General features: G+C 41.0%; 14 protein-coding genes across 14 annotated transcripts; 6 read left to right on the top strand and 8 right to left on the bottom strand.

The window, feature by feature from the left end:
• Positions 1-135: 135 nt before the first annotated feature.
• On the bottom strand, positions 136-741 carry FUN14 (Fun14p; the record flags this gene model as incomplete). Its single annotated transcript, XM_056226481.1, has 1 exon — positions 136-741. The coding sequence occupies one exon, from the start codon at positions 739-741 to the stop codon at positions 136-138; it is 606 nt and encodes a 201-aa protein (XP_056080222.1).
• Positions 742-1,017: 276 nt separating this feature from the next.
• SPO7 (Nem1-Spo7 phosphatase regulatory subunit SPO7) lies at positions 1,018-1,797 on the bottom strand (the record flags this gene model as incomplete). Its single annotated transcript, XM_056226470.1, has 1 exon — positions 1,018-1,797. One exon carries the CDS (start codon positions 1,795-1,797, stop codon positions 1,018-1,020), a length of 780 nt encoding a protein of 259 aa, XP_056080221.1.
• A 185-nt stretch (positions 1,798-1,982) lies between these two features.
• Positions 1,983-3,464, top strand: MDM10 (Mdm10p; the record flags this gene model as incomplete). Its single annotated transcript, XM_056226459.1, has 1 exon — positions 1,983-3,464. The coding sequence occupies one exon, from the start codon at positions 1,983-1,985 to the stop codon at positions 3,462-3,464; it is 1,482 nt and encodes a 493-aa protein (XP_056080220.1).
• A 107-nt stretch (positions 3,465-3,571) lies between these two features.
• Positions 3,572-5,476, bottom strand: SWC3 (Swc3p; the record flags this gene model as incomplete). The annotated part of the gene is made up of 1 exon (XM_056226448.1): positions 3,572-5,476. One exon carries the CDS (start codon positions 5,474-5,476, stop codon positions 3,572-3,574), a length of 1,905 nt encoding a protein of 634 aa, XP_056080219.1.
• Positions 5,477-5,696: 220 nt separating this feature from the next.
• On the bottom strand, positions 5,697-6,881 carry CYS3 (cystathionine gamma-lyase CYS3; the record flags this gene model as incomplete). Its single annotated transcript, XM_056226363.1, has 1 exon — positions 5,697-6,881. The coding sequence occupies one exon, from the start codon at positions 6,879-6,881 to the stop codon at positions 5,697-5,699; it is 1,185 nt and encodes a 394-aa protein (XP_056080218.1).
• A 359-nt stretch (positions 6,882-7,240) lies between these two features.
• DEP1 (Rpd3L histone deacetylase complex subunit DEP1) lies at positions 7,241-8,476 on the bottom strand (the record flags this gene model as incomplete). The annotated part of the gene is made up of 1 exon (XM_056226252.1): positions 7,241-8,476. The coding sequence occupies one exon, from the start codon at positions 8,474-8,476 to the stop codon at positions 7,241-7,243; it is 1,236 nt and encodes a 411-aa protein (XP_056080217.1).
• A 242-nt stretch (positions 8,477-8,718) lies between these two features.
• On the top strand, positions 8,719-9,480 carry SYN8 (syntaxin; the record flags this gene model as incomplete). Its single annotated transcript, XM_056226141.1, has 1 exon — positions 8,719-9,480. The coding sequence occupies one exon, from the start codon at positions 8,719-8,721 to the stop codon at positions 9,478-9,480; it is 762 nt and encodes a 253-aa protein (XP_056080216.1).
• Positions 9,481-9,662: 182 nt separating this feature from the next.
• On the top strand, positions 9,663-10,835 carry NTG1 (bifunctional N-glycosylase/AP lyase NTG1; the record flags this gene model as incomplete). Its single annotated transcript, XM_056226030.1, has 1 exon — positions 9,663-10,835. One exon carries the CDS (start codon positions 9,663-9,665, stop codon positions 10,833-10,835), a length of 1,173 nt encoding a protein of 390 aa, XP_056080215.1.
• A 102-nt stretch (positions 10,836-10,937) lies between these two features.
• Positions 10,938-12,836, bottom strand: TPD3 (protein phosphatase 2A structural subunit TPD3; the record flags this gene model as incomplete). The annotated part of the gene is made up of 1 exon (XM_056225919.1): positions 10,938-12,836. The coding sequence occupies one exon, from the start codon at positions 12,834-12,836 to the stop codon at positions 10,938-10,940; it is 1,899 nt and encodes a 632-aa protein (XP_056080214.1).
• Positions 12,837-13,440: 604 nt separating this feature from the next.
• On the bottom strand, positions 13,441-17,514 carry PSK1 (serine/threonine protein kinase PSK1; the record flags this gene model as incomplete). The annotated part of the gene is made up of 1 exon (XM_056225808.1): positions 13,441-17,514. One exon carries the CDS (start codon positions 17,512-17,514, stop codon positions 13,441-13,443), a length of 4,074 nt encoding a protein of 1,357 aa, XP_056080213.1.
• Positions 17,515-18,181: 667 nt separating this feature from the next.
• LDS1 (Lds1p) lies at positions 18,182-19,168 on the top strand (the record flags this gene model as incomplete). The annotated part of the gene is made up of 1 exon (XM_056225696.1): positions 18,182-19,168. The coding sequence occupies one exon, from the start codon at positions 18,182-18,184 to the stop codon at positions 19,166-19,168; it is 987 nt and encodes a 328-aa protein (XP_056080212.1).
• A 236-nt stretch (positions 19,169-19,404) lies between these two features.
• FUN30 (DNA-dependent ATPase FUN30) lies at positions 19,405-22,779 on the bottom strand (the record flags this gene model as incomplete). The annotated part of the gene is made up of 1 exon (XM_056225585.1): positions 19,405-22,779. The coding sequence occupies one exon, from the start codon at positions 22,777-22,779 to the stop codon at positions 19,405-19,407; it is 3,375 nt and encodes a 1,124-aa protein (XP_056080211.1).
• Positions 22,780-23,093: 314 nt separating this feature from the next.
• On the top strand, positions 23,094-24,092 carry ATS1 (Ats1p; the record flags this gene model as incomplete). Its single annotated transcript, XM_056225474.1, has 1 exon — positions 23,094-24,092. The coding sequence occupies one exon, from the start codon at positions 23,094-23,096 to the stop codon at positions 24,090-24,092; it is 999 nt and encodes a 332-aa protein (XP_056080210.1).
• A 264-nt stretch (positions 24,093-24,356) lies between these two features.
• On the top strand, positions 24,357-26,876 carry CCR4 (CCR4-NOT core exoribonuclease subunit CCR4; the record flags this gene model as incomplete). Its single annotated transcript, XM_056225363.1, has 1 exon — positions 24,357-26,876. One exon carries the CDS (start codon positions 24,357-24,359, stop codon positions 26,874-26,876), a length of 2,520 nt encoding a protein of 839 aa, XP_056080209.1.
• Between the last annotated feature and the right edge of the window lie 81 nt (positions 26,877-26,957).

Raw genomic sequence — 26,957 nt, 5'->3', positions numbered from 1 at the left:
ATTTTTATTTAAAATGACTATTTCCCTCTTCCATAACCGTATGTAAAATTGCTGTATAGGATAGACGAAATACCAAAACTAAAAACATAAAACTAACAGGCATAACCCTTACTCAAATCTGATCATTTAACTTGCTCATTTATTGGCGTTCAAGCTTGATAGTATGAAACTCATCGTAAAGAACACTTTAAAACCCATATACTCCGTACCTAATAACCCATCAATAAGCAGTTTTTTCAGATCTACATCTCTCAAAACAATGACAGACTTAATATTTTTTAAATTGATACGAATCCAACCCTTATACCGCAACCATTCACAAATTAGCATACTTGTAATACCAACATACATGAACAAGATGGATATCTTAGCCACCGTAACCCCTAAAATAACACCAAATAAAGATCCCAGGAACATTTGCTTGTGACTGCTTACTTTGTTCCTTCTTTCCTCCGCAATGCTTGCTGTGTTTCCCACTTTTGATTCCAAGGATCCTTGAACGCCATATCGTTTCATAGCTCCACCCACAGAATCGTTGAATATCAACCTGGAAGGTTGAAAATTCAGTAGGAAGAGCCCACCAGCAGCTACACTAGCACCTGCTAACCCGATAGAGCGGGTTAAGGGCTTTGTCAGCTTAATGCTACCCTTTGACTTCCATAAGGGGACGTTCTTAAACATGTACTTCCCTACATTCAAATTACGAAACACCAATCGTTGCATATTAAAAGCTAAACTCATTCTTATACACGTATTATGCCAAGGCTTTCCTTCTTATCTCTTCACCCTATGCCGGGATGTATTATAAGGTTCTCTGTTTGGGCGATCTCAACAACCCTTAGGTTTTCTAACACCTGTTGGAAAACTTAAATATAAAGTCAGAAATGACGGATTTGTAAAATTTCACAACACAATAGTTTCACTTCCAATAATATTTAAAGTATAATCTATACGTGGATACAACTTTATATAGGTAATTATAGCCCCTTATCCGGGATAAGTAACTTCCCAACTCTTTCATTCTAATTTAGGTCGGAGTTCATGCGCTTGTTTGCGTCTTCTTGCTCCTTCCCTAGCCCAGAACTCATCTCTATAAATTTCCCATCCTTCTCTAATTTCTGCACTAAATGCTCTGGGATTAAGCACCAATTTCACATCTACAGCACCGATTCTCGGTTGAGATTGTATCGTGACACTTTTCCAAAATTTCACGATGGTATTATCGTCTTTAAGCCACAGAAATTTTTTCAGACAGTAAATATTACTATAAGCAATTGATCGACTCACGAACCTTACGGAATCTGTATATTTTTCATCCCACGTAGACTGGACTTTAACTAACCTCACATTAAACTGCCTAATCCCCTTATTAGTAGAGGTGAAAAATCTTCTTGGAATGACAATGGTTCTTCTATATTGCCCACTAATATGAAATAGAACTACAGTTATAGAAATAAAAGAAAGAGTGAACTGCAGAATAACTCTGTGGAAGCCCTTAACACAATCTGTAGTGAAATATAATTCGTAGAAGGTAAACGCACCTACACCGGCCATAGATGCTAGAAACAAAGTAAATTGCCACTTCAATATTTTTTGTTCACGAGCTTGGCGTCTTAAGTCATCCTCCAGTATTAGTAAGTTTCTAAAAATCATCGATGCTGGGGAGATATTACTGGAGTTCCGTATATTCTTCGCACTAGATGTCTTGCTTCCAGAACGCTTACGAGGCCCGGATACTACACTACCACTATCATCCTGGACATAATTTTCTACATCACCTATACTCTCTGGCTCCATGACCTCCTTTCTTTAGTTTTCCACGGTCTCTCTTCGTTTATGCCTAATCAGTAGATTCTCGCTCAATTTCGCAACTTTTCTTTTAAGAATACTTATTAATTAAATTTGGTTTCAACTTTGTTGTTGAGTGAGAAAATAAAGTAGATACACATTAATAAAAGATTGAGGAGACAAAGCAGGCATCGATGCTGCCCTACATGGACCAAGTACTTAGAGCGTTCTATCAAAGCACCCATTGGAGCACACAAAATAGCTACGAGGATATTACCGCCACTTCAAGAACATTATTGGATTTCCAAATTCCCTCAGCAATTCACCTGCAGATTTCCAATAGGTCTACCCCCAATACATTCAATTCTTTAGACTTCTCTACAAGGTTGAGAATAAATGGTTCTCTAAGTTATTTATATTCTGATGCGCAGCAATTGGATAATTTTATGCGTAACTCTACAGATATCCCATTACAAGATGCTACTGAGACATATAGGCAATTACAGCCAAATCTTAACTTTTACAGTAGCAACAGTGCAAACGGACTGAATACTGACGAAAGTTTGCTCGAGAATAACAAGAAATTGTCTCATGATTTGAAATTTGCCAAGAAATCTCTTTATTATGGTAGAATGTACTATCCAAGTTCTGATTTGGAGGCAATGATAATAAAACGACTAAATCCACAAACACAGCTCATGATTAAGGGTGTAAGCAGTTTCAAGGAGAACTTAAACGTTTTGACGTGTTATTTTCAAAAATATTCTCATCGAAATTTACAAGAGTGGATATTTTCCACCAGCGATTTATTATGTGGATACAGAATATTACACAATTTCCTTACCACGCCATCCAAATTCAACACTTCACTATACAACAATTCTTCATTGTCCCTTGGTGCTGAATTTTGGTTAGGGTTGGTCAGTTTAAGTCCTGGTTGTTCTACAACTTTAAGATATTACACACATTCCACGAACACGGGGCGGCCACTAACCTTGACATTATCTTGGAATCCATTGTTTGGTCATATATCTTCCACATATTCGGCCAAGACAGGGACAAACTCCACTTTTTGTGCGAAGTATGATTTTAACCTTTATTCAATTGAATCAAATCTTTCGTTCGGGTGCGAATTTTGGCAAAAAAAGCATCATATGGCGATCAATGGTAATAATAATGATAAATTAGAGCCAGTATCTCACGAATTGGTAGATGTGAATCCGAATAAGAAAACAACTAAACTGCTGCATGAAAGTGTACCGAATCTGAAGTCAATTGATGACGATCATGATTCTTCGTTAGATATACCTGATCATAAACAGAAGCTACTAAATGACTTGACTTATGCATTCTCATCATCGCTAAGAAAGATAGACGAAGAAAGATCCACTATCGAAAAGTTCGATAACAAAATAAATAGTTCCATTTTTACCAGTGTTTGGAAGCTAAGCACGTCATTACGTGATAAGACTTTGAAGCTGTTATGGGAAGGGAAATGGAGGGGTTTTTTGATATCTGCAGGGACAGAACTGGTTTTCACTAAAAGCTCTCAAAGAACTTTATCCAATGATGAAAAGAATGATGACGCGATATCGATATCAGCAGTGGATGTAGAAAATAGTAATATACCGGTTTTCCCTACGAAGTTTGGAATACAGTTCCAATACTCCACATGATAAATAATACGAAAAAAAGATAAGGTTTTAATATACAAGTAGAGAAAGTAAATAGTACAACGTGTATAATCACAATGGCATCATAGAAGGATTAAAAACACGAAGCGCTACCTTTTGTGCCTTTTGCTTCTCATGGTATGTTCCCACTCAATCAATTCGAAACGCAAACTTTCGCTCAAAGCTTCATCGTCGTATCCATCCAACTGGTACCATAGATTATAACCAGATAATCTGGTACCGATTTGTAGGATTTTTTCCATCTCTTTGGCAACTTCTTCCATGGGAGAGACACTGTTCTGAATGATTTGGTTGAACCTTTTGTGGATACCCGATAACTTCATTGTCATCGGGGTGTAAAGTGGGGTGGGACAATCGTCTTCAAAGAGGGGGTTAAAGTATGGTTCATTTCCCACATCGGAGTCTTGCTTAATATCTTCTTCGTGTGACTTTCCATCGGCTTTCAGTTTTGCCTTCAATTTTTTTGTTTTGAACTTCTCGATTTCCTTAGAATTGTGTATGACGATCCAAGATATGACGATCTCGCCCGTATCCTCCAGAAATTCTACTATGGACTTTTTGGGTAAATAGTACCTCGAATGGGTGAATTCCAAATACTCTAGAACAATCTCTGCATTTTGGACGTATTTTTGTTGAAATGCAGTTAATTGCATGTCTTTATCCTCTTTCACTGCATTTTTTCTTCTTTTCCTTTTAGGTACCTTAGGATCATCCTCTTTCTTTTGCGAATCTTCTACTTTCACGTCCTTTTCTGTTTTGACATCAATTTGCACAGAATCAGCAGTTGTCTTTTCGCCCTTTGACCGTTCTTTCTCTGCATCATCCTTATTTAATTCAGGCTCTGCAGGGGCTGTGGTTTTTGAACTTTTCACCAACGTTATCGAGTTCAAGCGGTTCGCCTCCTGTACATCCTTATTTTTAAAGGACGCCGGGGCCTTTTCTGTTGCAACGAGGGGACGTTTATTTATTGGGTTCCCTTCCAGGGATCTTCTCTTGGCAATCTCAATAAATTTTTTAAATTCCTCCAATTGATCATTATTGGCTAGACCTTTAGCCACAGTTTCCATCAAAGTATTTAGTTTTGGGTCTTCTTGTGCCATCAGATTCAAATTCATTATCATTCTTGGGTCATGCATCGTGGAGGAAGGGGAACCTTGTTTATTTTTGTTTTGCTCTTTTAGTTTTTTCATTTCCTCCTTTTTCTTCAATTTCAGTGCCTCCTGTTCTAGTTTCTGTTTAGCCTTATTCTCTTTTTGCAATTGTAACTTTTGTTCCTTGGCTATTTTCTTCTGCAGCTGCTGCTTTTTCCTTTCCTCCATTCTCAGTCTCTTGGCCTCTGCTTCATTCTTCCTTTTCAATTCCTTTTCTTTCTTCTTCAAGTCTTGCTCCTCCTGCCACTTTTGTTCGATCTTTTCATCTTTCAGTATGAACAGCCTAACTTTAAACGTGTGAGGACCTCCGCTCATTATACAATCGCACATTTTCTGCATCTTATCTCGTATTAAGGGAATTCCACTGGACGTTGGACTTTCCATCAGAGTGGGCGTAGTCTCGTTAACGATTTTCTTGGGCCTTCGCCAGTACAGTTCAAACATCTCGCCCTGGATCCAGGTTCTTCTGGAGCTAACCAAAGAGTCATAAAGCACTCCTGAGTTTTTAATTGATTGCGGATGAGTAAGCGATGAGTTATAATTAGGCATGTCCACACTAGCAGGCAGACCCGCGACTATTTCAAACGGCCTGTTATTCGCTAACTTTACTCTGGAAGCATATTCATCATAATCATCACCAACTTCGTCGTATGCGCCATCGCTTTCCTCATCATCGTCCTCATCATCGTCTTCACGACCGCGCTTGCCTCTCCCCGATCTCGTCCTTGTCCTGGAAGCAGGCTTCTCCTCTAGAGAGGATTCTTTGGACCTGGTTCTCAACACAGCAGGCATTCTTACTTCTCTGCGACCAGCTTTACTTCTAAAGCGTTTGCATATGTTCATATATCGTTGGACATATGCATATAAGAATACATGTATGGTATATATATATATATATCAATTACAATAACTGCTTGTAAAAAAATCACGCTACACGATATAGTACAGTAATAATGGATATTCAAAATTGTATATATTTATACAAATATTTTTATAAAAGAGTTGTTTTATATCGTATTTAAAAAGTCTAGCTTGAAGGGTCCGCTATTGCGGCAACTACCGGCTAGTTGGTGGCTTGCTTCAAAGCTTGCTTGACATCTTCCAGAAGATCGTCGGTATCTTCAATACCGACGGAGATTCTGACCAAGTCGTCATACACACCAGAGGCCTCTCTGGCCTCCTTTGGAATGCCACCATGAGTCATGACAGCTGGCACTTCCAATAGAGATTCGATACCACCAAGAGACTCGGCCAATGTGAACAGTCTTGTGGATGACGCGAACTTGGAGGCGGCTTCAGCACCACCTTTGATTCTGAAAGAGATCATACCACCACCAAGGGCGTCACGGTGTTGCTTCAACACAACGTCGTAGTTAGGGTGTGTTTTCAAACCTGGGTAGTTGACAGCGACGACGTTTTCCTTGTCGGATGCCAAGAATTCTGCGATCTTGATGGCACTGAGGGCAGCTTGTCTGACACGTAGATGCAAAGTCTTCAAACCTCTGTGAGTCAACCAAGCATCGAAAGGAGATGGGATGGCACCAATGGCGTTTTGTAGGAATTGTAGACGCTCGTACAATTGCTTGTTATTGGTGGCTAGGACACCGAGCACAACATCTGAATGACCGTTGATGTACTTTGTGGCAGAGTGGACGACGATGTCTGCACCGAAGTTCAATGGGTTGGAGATGTATGGAGACAAGAAAGTGTTGTCGACAACCAAGATGACGTCTTGGCCGGCAGCGTGCTTCTTGATAAGATCTGCCACCTTTTGAATGTCGGTGACCTTCAATGTAGGGTTGGTTGGAGTTTCGATCCAAACCAACTTGGTGTTGTTCTTTAGCAGTTGTGGTAGATCGTTCAACAAGTCGTTAGTAAATGAAGTTTCCACACCGTGTGCGTTGGCCACTTTGGTGAAGTATCTGTGAGTACCACCGTAAACATCACCGATAGAGACCGCATGAGAGCCCTGAGGAAGCGATTGCAAGATTGTGGCGGTAGTGGCAGAACCAGATGAGAAAGCCAAACCGTATTGAGCATTCTCTAAAGCGGCCACAGCCTTTTCCAAGTTCTCTCTGTTAGGATTTTGAGATCTGGAGTATTCGTAAGTGCCGATAGGGTTGGCTGGAGATGATTGTTTGAAAGTGGTCGACAAAGAGATGGGTTCGATGACGGATCCGTGAACGTCAATGTGTTCACCGGCGTGGATGGCCTTAGTAGCAAATCTATCAGATTCTTGTAGAGTCATATTTTTTATATTGTGTGTGTGTATAAGAAGTGCGAATGCGTATGCGTATATATGTGCAACTCAATTGGACTTTTAACGCTCTCTCTTTCAGGAACACTCAAACACACTCAAACACAAACACACGGCACCATCATTATATCCCCAAGCATCTTATAGTTTAAATAACTGAAATATTTTTCTGTTTTCCTCGAGGATTCTTATGAAAAAAAAGTGTGGCGCCACACCAGGCGCTGGGAAAAAGTCACGTGAATGGCTTAATATTAGTAATGAAAGGTGGAATTACGTAGCGTTACAACATATTTAGGAATAACAAGAACAAGAAGCTGTGTAGAGACGGTGTGGCAGTCCCGTTGTGGCTGTCACTGGGACCATTGGCGGAAGTCGTCGTTGATTTCGGAATCTCTAAGTGGATTCAACTCAGGAGCACCCGGGAAGGAGTGGAAGTATTTGCGCAGACCTTCGAGGTCGCTGATCTCGTTATTCAGTCTCATTCGGTCCACAATGACTTCGAGTTTATCAACCGGGTTGGCTCTGTAACGGTACTCGATGCTCTCGCAAGCCAGGTCCTCTGCCACAGGCTCTCCAGGGTAGCGCAGCTGCGCTGCGCTGGCGTAGCCCGTGATGCAGCTCAGCGTCTTGTTGTCAAGCTTAATGGGGACGTGGTAGTTGATGTCTGGGATCACAACGTCCATGTCGCGCCGCTCCTTGTTGATATCGTACCATGTCTGCGTGGTTCTATTAAGCAGCCTGGCCCGCAGGTCGGTGACCTTCTTGTGGAAGTCTTGGTGGATGAACGTTCTGGTGGCGATCGTCTCGGTGTTGATGCATGACAGCTCATATTTCTGCCGCTGGTACGCCCGGTGCAGCTTGTAGTCGCGGATCGCAGCAATCTTCGAGTAGTACGCCTGCAATTCTGGATGTGAGCCTTCAAGACACATCTGCAGCTCCGTTTGCAACCGCACCAATTGGTTATCATATAGTTTCTGGCGCAATTGCGCGAACTTGTACTCGATGTCGGTGATTTCCTTCAACGCCGTCATTCTCTGTTCCTCCATCTCGATTGGCGACGGCATCACCAGCGCAGGCGGTGCCGTATGCTCGTTGTCGTTTTCATTCTCTTCTTCGTTGTTTTCCTCTTCATTATCACCTTCGTCCCCTTGTTCGTCCCTGGCATCCGCACTCTTCTCCTTGCTGTCAATTGCCTCTTCTACTTCCTCCGTCTTCCCCTCCTCCTCTTTCTCCTCGTCCTCCTTCTCGTCCTCGTCCTCCTTTGGCAGCTTGATCTTCTTGGCCTCGTCTATTTCCACCTCCCTCTCATCTTCGTGTGGCCGTTTCAAATCCTCCGCAGGCCCCTCTTGCTTCACCAGACTTGATAACTTAGGAGCATACCTCAGCTCCGCTAAACTAGCCAGCGACTTTTCCTCATCACTATCCATCTTCTCTGTTCCTGCGTCACTGGATATGCAGTATTCGGATAGATTCAAATTGTGGTTCAAATCAGTATTGAGGTCAATGTTGCTCAATACGCTCTCTTGATCAATGTCTTGTTCTTTTATCGTGGTCTGTTCGCTCTCCTGTGGTGTTTGTTGACTCATCTGCCACGATCGATGCGTCTTATCTGCTTCTGGACTTCTTCTCTAGTACTTGGCTACTACACACCTTCGAGTTTATTACTTTCAGGAAATTTTATTTTGAAAAGCACAATTTTTATCACCCGAAAGAGCAAAAAAACAGGTAAAGAGCAAGAAATAAAGGCTGAGACTTTACAATAGAACAGGAACGCACAAGACGAGACACAGGAATCACACGCACGAATAGATGCGCAAGCACACGCAGTATGGATGTGTTGAAGCTGGGTTATGAACTGGACCAGCTGTCGGATCTGGTCGAAGAAAGAACAAGACTAGTGTCGGTGTTGAACCTCGCCCCAACTTCAAATGATAACGTTGTTTTGAAACAGCAATTGAGCTCTGTACTGGAGTCGTTACAGAAATATGCCCCTGATGATACATTGATATCCCGATACAATACCATACTGGACAGAATCTGTGATACAGCGGTTGACAAGGAGTTGTACAGGTTCCGAAAGGCAGCGGTCAGTAATACTGATGAGGTATCCAAAGACTCTTTGAAAAAAGTACGGTTTAAGAGCGATGATGAGCTTACCGTCATGTATAAGGATGACGATGAACAAGACGAGGAGTTGCTGCCGGCGCCTTCCACGCATGCTCCATACAAGGATGAGCCATTGCAGTCGCAGCCACAACCGCAGCCACAGCTACAGCCGATGGTCTCCAATCAAGAACTATTTATCGACCAGCAGCAGCAGCTATTAGAGCAGGATTCTCACTTGGATACGTTGTCTCAGTCTATTGGGAGGACCCATGGCATTTCCATGGACCTCAATGATGAGATCACTTCCCAGAACGACTCGCTGCTGGTGGATTTGGAAAATCTGATCGATAATAATGGTAGGAATTTGAACAGGGCTTCTCGGTCTATGCATGGCTTTAACAATTCTAGGTTTAAGGATAACGGCAATTGCTTAATTATTCTTGTGCTGATAGTGATACTTTTGTTACTTCTACTGGTGCTGTAATATCTCTACTTTGTTCTTTTAGGTGCAAAACTAAATTCGAAATCCTAATCTCGAAGTTTGTTTTTGGCTTTTTTTTTTTCCACATTGTAACAGCTTCCTTCTTAGTAATTCATTATGTTTTTACATATACACTCTATAGTTTCAAAAGACAAAATCTGCAAAGCATTTGTAAACTGTCGTCAATGGCAATTTTAAGGAAAAGACCACTGGTAAAAGCTGAAATTTGTTCGAAGTCAGAACTCTTATCTGGGAAAAGAACTAAAATCAAGCAAGAAGAGGTCATTCCTCAACCCGTGGATATTGACTGGATCAAATCTCTGTCAAATAGGGAGTACTTCGAATGGATTGTGGTCAGAAACGGCAATGTGCCCAACAGGTGGGCCAAACCACTAGACTCCTCTATCTTCCTCACGCCGGCGTCGACAAAGATTCCGTACAAGTTTCAAGAAACATACGCTAGAATGCGGGTATTAAGGTCCAAAATTTTAGCACCTGTCGATATAATTGGTGGCTCATCCATCCCAGTAACGGTAGCTTCCAAGTGTGGTATCTCGAAAGATCAGATATCGCCGAAAGACTACAGATTGCAAGTACTGCTTGGGGTGATGCTATCATCGCAGACAAAGGATGAAGTCACCGCTATGGCAATGCTTAACATAATGCGATACTGCATAGATGAACTACATATCAAACAGGGTATGACATTAGAAGCCGTCTTACAAATCAATGAGACCAAACTAGACGAATTGATTCATTCAGTTGGATTTCACACAAGAAAGGCCAAATACATCTTGTCCAGTTGCCAGATCCTCAAGGATCAGCATTTGGGTGATGTGCCAGCTACAATAGATGAACTTTTGGCCCTACCTGGTGTGGGGCCTAAAATGGCATATTTGACGTTACAAAAGGCATGGGGTAAGATTGAAGGTATTTGCGTTGACGTTCATGTGGATAGGTTAACCAAGCTTTGGAAATGGGTAACTCCGCAAAAATGCAAGACCCCAGATCAAACAAGAATTCAGTTACAAAGTTGGCTGCCCAGGGGTCTCTGGACAGAAATAAATGGGTTACTGGTTGGGTTTGGACAAATTGTCACGAAATCGAGGAACCTTCGTGACTTGTTAAAATTCTTGCCCTCAAATGATCCAAGGAATTTCTTGGATTGGGATTTGCAGTCTGAATTATACAAGGAAATCCAGGAGAATATTATGAGTTATCCAAAATGGGTAAAATACCTCGAAGGAAAGCCTGAGTTGGTTGTGGGTACGAAGGTTAACGCTGAGCATGGAGAACAAGCAAATGAAAAAACTATGGTCAAATTAGAAGATGATATTTCTGTAAAGGTAGAAGACTAACTTTAGGGAGAAAGAAAAGAACAGGGCCCGAGTTATTATTATGTATACTTTTTATTCATTTGAGTACACATATGTGTATGTATGTATATATTTGAACTAATATCAATCTTTTAAAAGTTCTTGACATTCTGTCAAACTTTTATTAGCGAAGTATTTTACATCAACGTCTTCGTCCTGGCACAGAGTTTCCAAAGAGGGTAAAATAGTGTCCTTAATTAATGCATCATATTTGGCCTCGTCCTTAATTAAGGCCTTGACTATCACAGCGTAGGACTTGGCAACATTGAATCTAATATTTGGAACACCGTCGTCAGCTAAGTGAGAAATGAATGGTAATAGTTGTTCTGTAACGACATTTAACGATACCACGGGCACCAAAGTAGTTAGAGCCGATAATACTGTGAACCTGGAGACAAAATTTTCCAGTAATTGTAAATCAAATTTGAGAAGTCTTGAAATGATTTCATCACGACACCAATCTGAACCAAATATTTCTGTTAATTTTTTCAAATTATTCACTGCAGCTTCTCTGATGGAATAAACAGTATCCCATAACCATGAAAGACACAGGTCGCTTAACTGTTGATCAAAAAATTGCATACCTAATTGTTCTGCCAGGATAGGGATGTATTCGATTATGGCCATTCTAACTCTCCAATTCACATCCTTGGCTAATTCGGTTATGGCAGGTAACAAAGAGTCCGATAATAGTTCAATTCCTATTACGTCATTGACGACTTTCAAGCTAGCAATGATGTTTAAACGAACATCGGGAAACTCATCTCTCAGCATATTCAGTAAAATCGGAAGAAAACTGTTGATCACTTGGTCTTTATTCAATAGCAATACAATGTTTGTGATTTTGGAAGCCAAAGCAGATCTCACCGTTTCGCTTTCGTCCATACTCAGATTCTGCACTGCAGGTAAAATCTTATTCAATATAATGGAAGGATCATTTAGGAACTTGGCAAATCCAGAAACTTGTTTGGCCACCGCTTCCCTCACATCCCCTTCATTGTCCTCACAAAGGTTTAAAAATGGTTGTATTAATTCATCAATATATGCTTGGTTCGAACTGAATTGTGAAGCTAAATCAGAGAATCTATCAGCAGCCATATAGCGTACTCTCCATGCTTCATCACCAATTAATTTTACCGCAGAGTTTAATAAATCTTGAGTATGAGACTCATCTCCTTTAGCGTTAAAGAATTTCAAGATAGAAATTAAACAATCCACTGCCAGAAATTTGACAGAATCTTGATTGTCGTTAATGATTTTTTGGAAAATATTAGAGATATAGTCCCAGTCTTCATCTGTAGATAGCTCCAAATTTTGAGTCAACAGATCGATCAAAATGGGTAGATTTTTACCGACAGCTCTTTTAACCATTGGTGTATCATCTTGAGCAAGCTGTAAGTATAAGGCTAGAATGTTTTTCCTTAACGAATCGTCTTTAATTCGAACAATAACAGATTTGAAAAGTCCACAAGCAGAAACTTTCGATGAGAACCAATCTGCAGTGGCTAAATGTTCAATCAAGGGAACAAAATCACTAAATAATTGTTCTTGAGAGAGTTCTTGAGCCACGTTGTTCAGAGAATCCACGGCCTTTTCTCTAACCAATGTTTCTTCTGCGGATGCCAAAATTTCCAATACGGGCAATAAGATTGTGGCATATTGAGAACCACCAATATAAGGAACAAACTTTCCTAATTGTTCAGCCAAGACGGCAAATACCTCGTCTTCATCATCTTGCGCAACCTCCGTTAAAAAGGGAATTAACTCGTTTCTTGTTCTTTCAGGACCAAGGGCCAATGCAATGGTATCCAATTTTTTCATAGCTTCCACTCTATTAGCAATGTCATCGTGCTTCAACTCATCCATAAGTAAAGCCAAGGGATATAGCTCCTCATTTGAGTCTGAATCCTTAGAGTTTGATGTTGTTGATATTGTTGCTGCCGAAGGCACAGCACCTGCTGTTGTTGATCTTGCTCCAGACATATTTCGCTCCTTTCTGACTCAATTATACTTTGATAATCAGATACCAGCTGTTATAGTCGTCGAAATGGTTTCCACGTTAATATTGTTATTATCTGTCTTCTTTCTTGTTTTAGTTCCCTAACACTTCTCCTGTTAATCTTTCACCTTTTTTCGCTGTCCCTTCCAAAGAGCATTCCGGGTATTATCGTCTGTAGTGATGTTGCAATAGTAATAAGCTCTTTGCGCTGATGATGAAATGGTAGCGAAATTGTTAATCCTTAATATATTAACCACACTCAACTGTTTAGTAATTACTCCAGTAGCAATTTAGAACATTATCTATGTTATGCTATACTTGTATGTATTTTTTTATGTTTAAGTGTTAATAATTTGTATTTGGTTGCATTGCTTTATAAAGTATATTATATTTAATGTTGAAATCAAGTAAGAAAAGTTTACATAATGATATACATGTATATTTATTCCATATTCATACATATATGGAGTGAGTAATATTTTGAAAAATGAAAAAGAAAAAACGAAACAACGAATTAGGTTCTCTCAAGTTGTTCAGTATTTTGTTTCCTTTCTCAATAGTCGAAGTGTTGAAATCATCATAAATCCTCTATATAACCAACCACTTGTCATTGTTTATATCATCAATGGTGGGCCTCTTCGGTACGCAACGGTTCAAAATGCTCTTGATTAACTCAATGCAGTCCTCACTAACTCCCTCTGCGTTGTTAAATTTCAAATCACCTTCCAGTATTTCATCTATGTTGTAAAAAGGGTTCTCTTTGAAAACCACAGTATACAAGAGAATACCAATAGCCCAAATGTCCTGTGGTTGGCCCTCATAAGGATTTCCTCCCAAGACTTCAGGGGCTGCATAATCTATCGTGCCAACAAAAACGTCAAATGGTCCACTTTTGACGTACGCAGCAGATCCAAAATCGATAATTTTAACGAAACCTTTGGAATCTACGATAACGTTTTCGTCCTTGATATCTCTGTGGACAATACCCTGGTCGTGTAAATGTTTTATTCCCGCTACGACCTGCTTGAATATCAACTTGGCTTCAAATTCAGTCATATTAGTTTTGAATTCAATGAGATCGAAAAGATCTATGCATCCTGTTTCACCATGTACGGGCGTTTCTATATAATAGTAATCATCGTCCTCAAAGAAATCCAGTAACCGTAGAATATTTTCATGCGGTTTCTTATTCAATGTGGCCATGATTTGAATCTCCGAAGGTATGGTACCTAACTTTCTATCCCTAACCCATGTATCGACAAGAATTCTTTCTTTGAAAATCATCTTGATTACCACAATATACCTATTCTTCTTATGGATACACAGGTTGACCTTACCATACGCTCCTTCGCCCATTTTTTGCAAACTTACGAAGTCGGAAAATTTCTTAATATGCTTTTGGGCACCAATGTTCTTTTCTGGGGTGTGTAGGAATGTACTAGTAGGCTGGTTTGCTCGCTTGTTAGTTATTATGATACCGTCATCCTCTAAAGATAAATCTACTACTCCGTTTTCTAGAACATTCTTCTCGCTTAGCGGTTCTTCCTCCAGTGGAGATAGTCCTTTCCCAGAACTTTTAGAATCCGCTAATGATTCAACACTTGGAGGTAGTGAAATTTTGCTAATAATCAAATCTTCGTCTACTTTGAAATTTCCTTCTTTCACAAATTGGGATTTATCTCTTGAGTAAATCTTAGCCAATTCTAATTTGTGTTTCATCTCAGGATCATCAACTATCATTTCACTACTATCATTTTTATCTTCCAAGGGAGCTTGGTCCTGTTCGGATAAAGTGGATTCAGAGGGAGTTGTGGACCCTCCCCCAATTTCGTATTTAAGCTTATTCGTCCGATGGTCCAAATCCTCATATGCTGACAGATTACTCAAATCCTTCAACGTTCCAGTAGATATCCTCGATGAAGATTTTTTGGAAGAACTGGCAGAACTGCTTGCACTGCTCATCAAACTTAATTCACTTTCCTTCAGCATCTTCAACTGTGACGGATTTGTATTATATTCCTCAAATACAACGTCTCTTGAGTGAGTTAACCAAAGTAAAATCACTTTAGAGTTCATAACACGTAGTTGAAAATCAATTTTAATTTCACAACCATCTCTATGAAGCCCATCGATACCCACCGACGTGTAGAAGCTTTTACGATCACCCATAATCTCTGCCTGAATTTTTCTGAAAAAGTGTTCTGTTAATACCAAGCCTTTATTCTTATGGAGTGTAATATCTAATGCGGGATATCTGTCGTTGATGAATTGAAGAATTTTTGGAAATGATGGAATAATTTCGGTAACCGATTTCCCTACCAGCTCTGCGAAATGGTAACCAAACATGTTTTTCAGGATAGACTTATTGGAACTAATAATATCCAAGGTATGCGAATCTACAATAAATAAACCCGCTTGATAAGGCAAACTGTGAATCTTTAACTTCAATTCATCCTCCAAAACGGTACAAGATACTGCGCATGGAATATTATAAGATAGATGATTCAAAGTAAAATACCTCGTTTCATTAATATGGTTGCAAACTCTGATGGGCATGGGCAAAAGATCATCATCAGGAGTGAATACTACTCCACTCCTCACATTATCCATCAATCTAGCTAACGATTGACTAATATTCCTGACGTCTTTAATATCATTCGCAAATTTTACACTTTTCTTCGTCCTTATTGGTGACAGTGACAGTGATGATTCAGAATGACTTTCTCTAACAAGTTGATTATCATTAGAATTTCGATTATCCGTTAAATTGGGCCTGGAATAACTCTTTTCGAGAGCCTTTCTCTCCAAAGAATACTCTAATCTGCTACCATTTGGTGAGGAGGTCATCTTCGGTAATGATAAAGTAGAAGAGGAGGATAATGAAGGACCATCCGACAGCAACTCACATTTGTCTACAATATTCTCGACGGCAAAATCATCCAGATTTAAAAGCACATCAACATAGTCGCAAGGGACTTTTTCAAAAACGCAAACTAATAAATTATTCTTTCTCTTCGCCCAAAACGATGCCCATACTATTTTAGATGAATTGAGTGTCTCTGGCTGTACAATACCAATGATTTCACCTGTAAAAACCATTTCTTGCCCCTCGGTAGACAGTAGTTTATGTAAAACAAAATTTCTACTATCGGTATGAATTAAATCCATTAGAGTTAAGGCACGAATAGCGTTTTGTGAGATACCGAATACCAAGCACGCTAAGTCATTTGCTGCTTTGAATTGCCAAGGGTCCTCTTGACTGCACGTGAAAATTGCTTGTGGGGCCGAATTCTTCGTAGAAGTGAATGTCCTCAATATACGACCATAGTCCTGTTGAGGCCGTATATCTGTTATCGCTGTAGTGTCTCCGGAACCCGTAAACTCATCGATTTCCTCTTTAAGTTCATCTGTGTCCTCGGTCGAATTATCTTCAATAAAATTATAGTGTTCAAAAAATGGTTCTGCAAGACTATCCAGTAGAATTTTTTTCAGATTTTCAGTTCTCTTATCGCATTCTGAATTATTTTTCTTGGGATCTCCAAGCATCAGTTTATTCAGATTGAACAACGATATCATATGCAGATCCGACGCTCTCTCGGAAGTATTTTTCTCCAGAGTTTCGTTTAGTAAATTCAAAAGACTCTTCAGATTTGCTCTTTGCTCATTCAATAAATCTATAGAAGGACCATGGTAGGGTGAAATTTTTTCCACTTCCTGAGAAGTGCTGTCATTAAGTAGACTACTATTACGGAGACTGTTAGTTTGATCTCTAAACGGTTGTCTAAAACTTGGTCTTTCAGAGTTTATACTGTTTCCATAGTCGCCACGGAATAAAGAGTTATTACGTTTAAGTAGCGGATTTTGCTCGGATGAGATGGAAGGCAAATAAGCTAAGGAATTCGCCCTATGAAAAGTTTGAGAATGAGTTGGATCCAAATTAGGAAAAACTGGCATGCCCTGTTTTTTGTTGGATAAAGCCGAGGATGCTGCTGAAGAAGAAGAAGATGTGTTATTTACAAATGCATTTAAAGTAGCGGATGTGGTATTCCAGATCTGGCTCTTATTCCTATTCATCAAATGGTTCGCGGAAGCCGATGTCCTAGGCAAACTTCTCCTGCGGCTGGCAAATTCCTTCAGGGGAGGCAAATCATCCGGAGTAGGCTCGAGTAGCATACTCGGGTTCTGTATTATGATTTCAAGTGATCTTTTCAAAATCCTCAATCTAACTGCTAGGGAATTTGGCGAAAGTGGATTGTACGAGTAAGAATGAGTCGATTCATTCGGAAGAAACTCCAACTCCTTTATGTCTTCACCTGTCAGCGGCGAGGACGCCGTTGAGTCGTTAGATGAAGATGCCGTGGAGGAAAGTCTCGGTTGTTCAAAATACAAAGGAGGTGGTGGTTTGGTCTTGCGGAAACTAGCAAACGAATCCTGCAGACTTTGCTCGAGTTCCTCATTTTCCTTGTTATTCGGAGTTGAAACATCGCTTAAAGAGGTATCGTAATTTCCCAATTCATTGTCAATATGGTTCTCTTGGTCAGGGCTCGGTGGTGTCTGCAGCGATGCTGCGGAATTACCACTACCTTTGTGTGTAATCGCATGTTTTTCCTTCAAGTTGACAAAGGAATGCTCTGATAGATTTGAAGCACCAATGTAGGGCATTCTTTCTTGATATTACAGTTTTATGCAAATTAGGTAGGGAGAATAAAACAAAACAAAACAAAATTAAAAAAAAATAAAACAAAAACACGGAATTGACAGTGAAAAACTCTCAATCAATTGGTATGCTGCTTTTTCTAGTTTCTAAATTACTGAAAATGCGAAAAAAAACTTGGCAAATTAACTATAATAGGTCGCTGTTGTAACGATATCAAGGGATTCCAATCTTAGAAAAGCCGTTGTGGAACAGAAATAGATACAACGTCACTTTGAACAAAGAAAAAAAAGAAGGAAACAGGAAAATAATATGGCGGCTATACTTTATAACGTTGATTTCCTTTTTCAACGAATGCTCTGCTACGGTTGCCGACCTGCCCCTTGTCAAATCTTGTTTACCACTTCTTTGTCATGTAATCACTTACTTAAAAAACCCTTGTTTCTAAACTCATTACCCGTACTGGATATAGGCCACGTGACATAATAATACGACGGGATCTTACTGGTTTTGTGACACCTTGTGTATAGTATATTAATTATATATAAATACATATATTTACACCTGACAAAGAAGGTTAGATCTACTTTTATTCTTGTCAGTAGTGTATTGTGACTGTGGTTTTAGTAATAAATTAGAAATACATATTCAAAATAGTAACAACAACAACAGAATATGAGTTTTACAGGTTCATTAGCACTTGCTGGGGTTGGTGGTTTGGTGTATAAGTTCGGCGGGGGCCAGTCGTATGAGAAACTTCCATATATCAATATCCCTTTCAACCAATACTTGGATAAAGTTTATAAAAAGCACATCACGAAACTAGTGAATCGTACGAGGTACGTGCTAATGAACTTTTTCAAGGATTCGTTCACAGGAGGTGCGTTCATGTATCCTTTCAAGGGGTTTTTGGAGTTTAACACCAGTAAGAGCAGTTACTCAACGACTATGCTGGGGATATTATCAATATACTTAGTGATGTTTGCCCTTGTGAGCTTTGTTTACTGGGCTACGATTACACCTATGTATACGGCTTTTTTGATTGTGTTGGGTCCGATTGGCCTTTTCATTGCCATCTTTCATTCATTTTTACAAGCAAATGTCTTCACTCTGTTGTTTATGAGACTGAGCCACTTCAACAATCATTTGGTAGAAGTGTGCCTTAAAAAGAATGGATTAGAGCAGGATTTCAGTGGGGTAAAACCCATCAAGTACTATGTGCCTATTAACTCTGTGTATTTTTGGGCTTATTATTTCCCCTTCAAAGTGATCAAGTATTTTTTAGGACTAGTCGTTCTCTTGGCACTCCTGGCTATATCTTTTTTCCCCCTGTTTGGTCCCATTCTTTTCCATATTTTAATCTCTCCCTTCATCGCTCAAATTTACTTCACGAAGGTTTTACGTTTACAGAACTTCAGTAATATACAAAGACGTGAAAATATCTACCTTCACATGGGTCAATATACATCGTTTGGTTTATTAGCAGGTTTGATCGAGTCTGTACCTATTTTAGCAGGATTTGCGATTTCCACCAATACCATTGGCAGTGTTTTATTTAATGTTGATTACCCAATGGTTCCTGAAACTGAAACTGAAACTGTAGTAGAAACTCATACTGAAATTGAAGCAGTACCTCAACAGACCAACGAACAAGTAAATTGATGAACAAAATAGTGTTTTACTTTTTTGAAAGATTCAAAATTATCTAGCTATACACACCAACATATGTATGTATACATACATATATACTATACACTAGAAATATCTCAACTAATCCCTTTTTTTTTCTTCTTGTTCTATCAAGATTTTATTCACATGATGTGATTATGCAGAGGAAAACATGTACTAACTCTTCTTCCGTTTTTGGCTTCTTTCTTTACTTTTTCAATTAATCAATTTTACGTTTTCTTTGGTGTCGAGTTTTCATCATAGATTATATCTTCCAACATATCACTAACTTTACTTTCCAACACATCCTGAGATTTTTTATCCTCGCTGATATAGGAATCCAATGCTAGTTTATTTTTCGCTAGTTGATGAATTTTCTCTTCAATCGAATCCTTAGTAATCAATGTTGTTATATTGACTTCTTTTGTTTGCCCGACACGATGTGCTCTATCAGCAGCTTGTCTATCATCATGTGGGTTAAAACTTTGGTCAAAAATAATAACATTATTTGCACAGACTAAGTTAATACCAAATCCACCTGCTTTTGTTGATAAGATAAAAATAGGGATTTCCTTATCTTCATAAAACTTATCAATCAATAGTTGCCTATCGTTCACTTGCGTGGACCCGTCTAATCTTAAAAATTTATAATTCAACGTGGACAGCACCATTTCTAGAATATCCAGGACTTGAGTGAACAAAGAGAATATCAGAACTTTTTCCTGTTTGTCCACGATGATTGTTTTCAACAATTTTTTTAGGGCATCAATCTTACCCGATTGCATCCACTCATCGTTATGAAGTTGATACTTGGACAACGTGTTGGGGAAGTTACAACATAGCTTATGCAATTCAAAATCCGTCATATAACTCATGTCTTCTTTAATATATTCCCTGTTACCGTTCTCTGAATATGCAGGTTCATCTAAGATGGCGTCACTCATTTTAGTAATCATTTTGTCATCATAAATATTTCGAAATAGAAGCGGGTGAAGAGAAGCCTTACGCAATGCCATTATTAGATTTTTGGAACTTGATGATTGTGTTTTAGATTTTCCTTTTTCTTGTTGTGGCAATTCACCATCTTTAATCATTCTTTTATGTTCTAACACAATTTGAATCTCCTTATCATATATTTTCTTTTGCACTGGGTTCAACTCACAGTATTGGATATGCGTGTGCTTTGGTGGCAAGTGCTTCAGCACTTGGTCCTTACGTCTTCTCAAAATAAACGGCTTCATCATTGTTTTCGCTCTTGTGATGGCTTCTTGCGCCAATAACGGGTTGTGACTTTTGTTGTCGTCCGTGGTCTTAGCACGTTGTTTGAAGATTGCATCAAATGATTCCTTTTTAGAAATGAAAAGATTAGGCATGATAAATTCCAAAAGCGACATTAGTTCCTTCAAGTTGTTCTGTAAGGGTGTACCAGTCAATAAAAGACGGAAATTTGCCCGAATCTTCATCAATTTTGCAAATCTCTCTGATGTGGAATTTTTCAACATATGGCCTTCATCATAAACCACAACGTTGAAGTTTCTATTTTTCAAAAATGAAACGTCGTATTTATTGCCTGCAGCTAAGTTATACGTGGTCACGATAACATCATATTTTCCAGAGTTCCTTTCCAGAATATCACGCAGTTCTTCCCTCTCTTGTAAAGAGCCATAGTAGGGCTCAATCTTTAAGGCAGGCGCGAATTTCTGGAACTCCCTTAACCAATTTTCTAACGTCGACGATGGCACAACAACCAGGTGAGGCCCTGGTTCGTTTATCTGTTTCAAGTATGCGAAGAATGAAATGACTTGACACGTCTTACCTAGACCCATATCGTCTGCAAGAATACATGACATCTTATTTTGATATAGCAAATTCAACCAGTTTATGCCGGTTTGCTGGTAGTCCTTCAATGAAATTTCTGAACTTAACAATCTGGGTTTGCCTTTGAAGAACTTAACAATAGGTTTACGACCGTTTCTGTTTGTGGTGGAAGCGACATGTCTGTTTTTTCTTACGGCCACAAATTCGTCATCATCATCATCATCATCTTCATCGTCATATTCCACATCCTCTTCCTCATCGTTATAGTCCTCGTCTTCCTCTTCATAGTCGTCATCTTCATGTTCCGACTGTGGCAGCTCGTCATCAATTGCTTCCAAATCTACATCTTCTTCGTCCCCATCTGCTTCAGACTTGGCTGTGTTCCTAGTTCGTTTCGTTTCTCTTTCAGCTGGCGCGGGTGTGGGTTCCGCACTAGTTTCATCAAAACCTTCCACCACAGCCCTTGCGTCCTCTTTTTCCTTGCCATCGTCATTCGCACCAGCAGTATTACTATTACTACTACTATTATTACTATTATTATCCTCATCATCGTCATCATCGTTGCCATCTTCACCAAGGTTCATTAAATCTAACTCGGAGTTATCACCTTCCACTTGTACACCCCATTTCTTCATTTGTGAAGTTACCAAATCACCGTAGGAGGAACACTTCTTGATCACGGACTCAATTGCATTGTAACCTCTAATACTTTGGGTAATCTTATCAAGTAACCTTTCGCTTTCGTTGGCAGTTGCCGCTGCGCGCCTTTTCCTCTTGTTCGAAGCATTCTCCTCAGTGTCCTTATCACTAAATTTTGTATTTATAAAGGCGTTTAGGGAAGAATAGGGCCTATGGGAGACTATCAGTTGTGCCTTATGCATGGTGGTATCGGAGAGATCGGAGAGATCGACAATATCAGAATCATTAATGAACTGTAAAACTTGTTCATCAAGGTTTATTTGCGGCGTGGATTCCGTATAGTCGTCGCCACTTGCATCGTCGTCGTCGGTCATCATACTTTCCTCCTCCTCTTCCTCATTGTCGTCCGTACGGCCGCCGTATTTGCGGCTCGCCAGGAGTTTCTCCCTTGCAGATCCTAATTGCGTAGAGGCAGACTCATGAGACTTACCCATTGGATGCTGATCTGCTCTAACCAGTCTTCTCTTTTTGTTGTAGTTCACGGGCAACTTGCTGAGTGCCTCGGAGTCTATGTTCAGGTTATTTGGCAGTTCAAAAGTGTATTGTTTCTGGTTGATGACGTTCGAGTAACGGTCAAAGATGGACGTTTTCTGTTTGGCCACAGTGATCTTGGAAGACTTGTTGCTAGTGTTGCCATGAATAGAAGATAAACGGCCTGTATTAGCCAATGGCAATGCCTTTTTGACAGGTGGCGGGGTCTCTGCCTTCTTGGGAGATGCGTTCTTGTTCCATGTCCAGTTTTGTCTCTGCTGCCTCAATCTCGTAAGACGTTCCCTGGCAGACTGCAAGTTGAAGGAGTTAGACTTAAAAACAGCCTGTACCAGAGTCTGAGAGAAATCAGGGAACTCTCTCGCCAGGTTAACCAGTGCCACTTCAGGACTTCCAGATGGGAGCGGCTTTGAAGTATGGGCCCCTTGGCTCGGATCAGAAGGCTTGAAAGTGAACCTGCTCCTCAGAGAGGCTACGTTTGCATCCGGAATCGTCGACGAGCTAGGCTTTAGGGGAGATGACGACGCTGCCTTGGTGGGAGAGGACGTCTCGGGCACTTGCACTATGTCATCCTCATCGTTTGAATGGGAGCCGCTCATAATTTCAACTGTAGCGTGTTTTCTTACCTCTTTTCTTCTTTTTTCTTGCTCTCGATAGTCAAGTGCCTAACAGTAGCCAAAAACACGAATTAAAAGCAGTATATAACGCAACAGGGCAGGTTGGACTTACGTGTTGCATTGCGAGATGGGCTCATAATCTTCACTTTTAATCCTACAAAGTGAAAAATTATGAAAAATTTCGCGGCGACGGGGGTAACGCAGCCGTTTGAGCCTTAATAATGCAAGCAGAACCAAAGCCCAAGTGATGCAATAGGGTGATTATAAGTTGGTAAAGACGGTTACAGACTTGATTGATGAGTTGTGTATACGCATTTGGGTCCAACGGACGAGGACAACTTGGATTGGCGCACGATGAGGACATGGACACGCCGCAGAGGTCTGCGATGGGCAATGGTGGAATAGTGGAGAAGATAGCGTGTGGTGGAAACCACAGTTTAGTGCTGATGCACGATGGAAAAGTGATGGGATGTGGAGATAACAGACGGGGCGAACTGAACGGTGAGCAAGCATTGCAGCAGGTGCGTGGCTGGACGCCAGTAGAAGTAGCAGCACCTGTGGTAGATATAGCGTGCGGCTGGGACACGTCAGTTATTGTTGATGCTGCTGGTCACATCTGGCAGCGAGGGAGCGGTAGTTACGGGTTCAAGCAGCTACACATACCGCTGCATCCCAGCGATGGGCGCATTGCAGTTTACGGATGCTTTCAGAATTTCGCAGTGGCACAAGGCACCAAGGTATACGGGTGGGGCAGCAACACCAAATGCCAATTGCAGAAGCAAAAATGTCGATCAATAGCCGAGCCTACGTTAGTGTGTGATACAGGGTCTGTATCCGTGGATTACGTCGCCATGGGCAAGGACTTCATAGTAATAGTGGACAAAGACGGCCGCATAGTACACGCATCCGGTCGCCTGCCCATGGGGTTCCAGCTCGAACAACAACAGGCGAGACGCGACCTTGTGGTCAAGTGCATGTGGACTTCGATCCACATCTGGGATAGGCGCCTCAATACCGTGGAGTCGTTTGGTAGAGGCACACACTCACAACTGTTCCCGCAAGAGGGCCTAGGCCTTCCCATCGTCGATATCACGACTGGAAGCGAGCATGGTGTCCTTGTAACAACCAATCAAGAAGGCAAGTCCCGGCATTATCAAGTATATTGCTGGGGCTGGGGGGAGCATGGAAACTGTGGTCCGCAGAAAGGTTCGCGGCCTGGCCTGCAGTTCGCAGGCCAGTACTCTAGCAAGCCTCTCGTGTTTGGCGGCTGTGCTACCACGTGGATCGTGCTCTAGCATTGATAAGTAACTACATATCCCAACAAAATATACATATATCAGTAAGCAGTATAAGAGTGAAACCTTCCCATGGTGGATCTAAGGTAAAGTAGCCGTTTAGTTAGGCCTTTTGTTATCGCCCGTTCTTGCGAAAAACGGGCCAACAACGAAAAAAAATTGAAAAAGTTTCCATCTTACAGTGGGTTCTACTATGCGAAGGCAAAACATAAGGGACACCAGTAAGGGACCTCCGACTGACGTTATCCCTGCACACCTCCGCTAATGAACGACGCTTCTTTATTAGGCTACCCTAACCTGGGCCCGCAGCAACAGCAGCAGCAGCAACAACAACAGCAGCAACAGCATGCCGGACTACTAGGAAAGGGTACACCGAATACCCTACAGCAGCAGCTACACATCAACCAGCTTTCTAATATACCTCCACCGGGGCTCATGAGCAACAACGATGTACACACTCCCAGCAATAACAACTCGCGCCAGTTGCTTGACCAATTGGCTAACGGGAACGCGAACATGCTCAATATGAACATGGATAATAGCAACAGCAACAATAACAACAATAACAACAATGGCGGTGGTACCGGGATGATGATGAACGCCTCGACTGGCGCAGCCAATCCTATAGGGATGATTCCAACCGTGGGCACGCCTGTGAACATCAATGTAAACGCCAGCAACCCTTTATTACACCCACACTTGGATGACCCTTCTTTACTAAACAACCCGATCTGGAAGCTTCAATTGCACCTGGCTGCAGTTTCTGCACAATCTTTGGGACAGCCCAACATCTATGCCAGGCAAAACGCCATGAAGAAGTACTTGGCTACGCAACAGGCTCAGCAAGCGCAGCAACAAGCGCAGGTACAGCAGCAGGTGCCACAGCAGGCGCCGGGCCAAATGGGCTCTGGACCTCAAGCTGCACCATCTTCTCTGCAGCCTGCCGACTTTCAACAATCCCACATTGCAGAAGCCTCCAAATCACTAGTCGACTGCACCAAGCAGGCTCTAATGGAGATGGCCGATACTCTCACTGAGAATAAAGCTGCGAAGAAACAACAGCCCACGGGCGACAGCACTCCTTCAGGTACTGCTGCTAACAGTGCAGTGTCCACACCATTGACCCCGAAAATAGAGTTGTTTGCTAATGGCAAGGACGAAGCTAATCAGGCGCTCTTGCAACACAAGAAACTCTCTCAGTACAGTATCGATGAAGATGACGACATTGAAAACAGAATGGTCATGCCCAAGGACTCCAAGTACGATGACCAATTATGGCACGCGCTAGACTTGTCCAACTTACAAATCTTCAACATCAGTCCCAACATCTTCAAGTACGATTTTCTAACGAGGCTGTATTTAAATGGTAACAGCCTCACCGAATTACCTCCAGAGATCAAGCACCTAAGTAACCTACGTGTTTTGGACCTGTCACACAACAGATTGACGTCTCTGCCCCCGGACTTGGGCTCATGTTTTCAACTTAAATACCTATACTTTTTCGACAATATGATCACCACATTACCATGGGAGTTCGGCAACTTGTGCAACCTGCAATTCCTTGGTGTAGAGGGAAACCCCTTAGAAAGGCAATTTTTGAAGATCCTCACAGAAAAATCTGTCACAGGATTGATTTTCTATTTAAGAGATAACAGACCGGAAATTTCTTTACCACACGAACGTAGGTTCATTGAAATCAATACCGATGGGGAACCACAGAGGGAGTACGACTCTTTACAGCAATCCACAGAACATTTGTCCGTCGATTTGGCCAAGAGGACGTTCACCGTCTTATCCTACAATACCCTCTGCCAACACTATGCTACTCCAAAGATGTACCGTTACACACCATCCTGGGCGTTGAGTTGGGATTACAGACGCAATAAGTTAAAGGAACAGATTCTGTCATATGATAGCGATCTATTGTGTTTACAAGAAGTGGAGTCCAAGACTTTTGAAGACTACTGGGTGCCCTTATTGGATAAGCATGGTTATACTGGTATTTTCCATGCAAAGGCAAGGGCCAAGACCATGCATTCTAAGGATTCCAAGAAAGTCGATGGATGTTGTATTTTCTTCAAGAAAGACCAATTCAAATTGATCACCAAGGACGCTATGGATTTTAGTGGTGCTTGGATGAAACACAAAAAGTTCCAAAGAACCGAAGACTATTTAAATCGTGCGATGAATAAGGACAACGTTGCGCTCTTCTTAAAGCTGCAACACATCCCTAGCGGTGATACCATATGGGCGGTCACCACACATTTACACTGGGATCCAAAATTCAATGATGTTAAGACGTTCCAAGTGGGTGTGTTGCTGGACCATCTGGAAACACTGCTCAGGGAAGAGACGACACACAATTTTAGACAGGATATAAAAAAATCTCCGGTGCTTATTTGTGGTGATTTCAATTCATATATCAATTCCGCCGTATACGAATTGATAAGTACAGGTCGTGTCCAAATAAATCAGGAGGGAAATGGCAGAGATTTCGGTTACATGTCAGAAAAGAATTTCTCGCATAACTTGGCTTTGAAATCTAGTTACAATTGTATCGGAGAACTGCCATTCACCAATTTCACACCCTCCTTCACAGACGTCATTGACTACATATGGTTTTCCACACACGCTCTCAGGGTCCGCGGGCTATTAGGCGAAGTAGACCCTGACTACGTAAGTAAGTTCATTGGGTTCCCCAACGACAAATTCCCCAGTGACCATATACCACTGTTAGCAAGGTTTGAATTTATGAAAACAAATACAGGCAGCAGAAAGGTATAAACCATATGCTTTTACTCCGCTATTTCTCTCTCTTTTGTACACTACCTCACCATAACATTGCAACGATCTCAACCTCACCAC

Source organism: Saccharomyces mikatae (assembly GCF_947241705.1).
Source record: "Saccharomyces mikatae IFO 1815 strain IFO1815 genome assembly, chromosome: 1".
NCBI lineage: Eukaryota > Fungi > Ascomycota > Saccharomycetes > Saccharomycetales > Saccharomycetaceae > Saccharomyces > Saccharomyces mikatae.
This window is presented reverse-complemented; position numbering and strand designations above follow the sequence as displayed.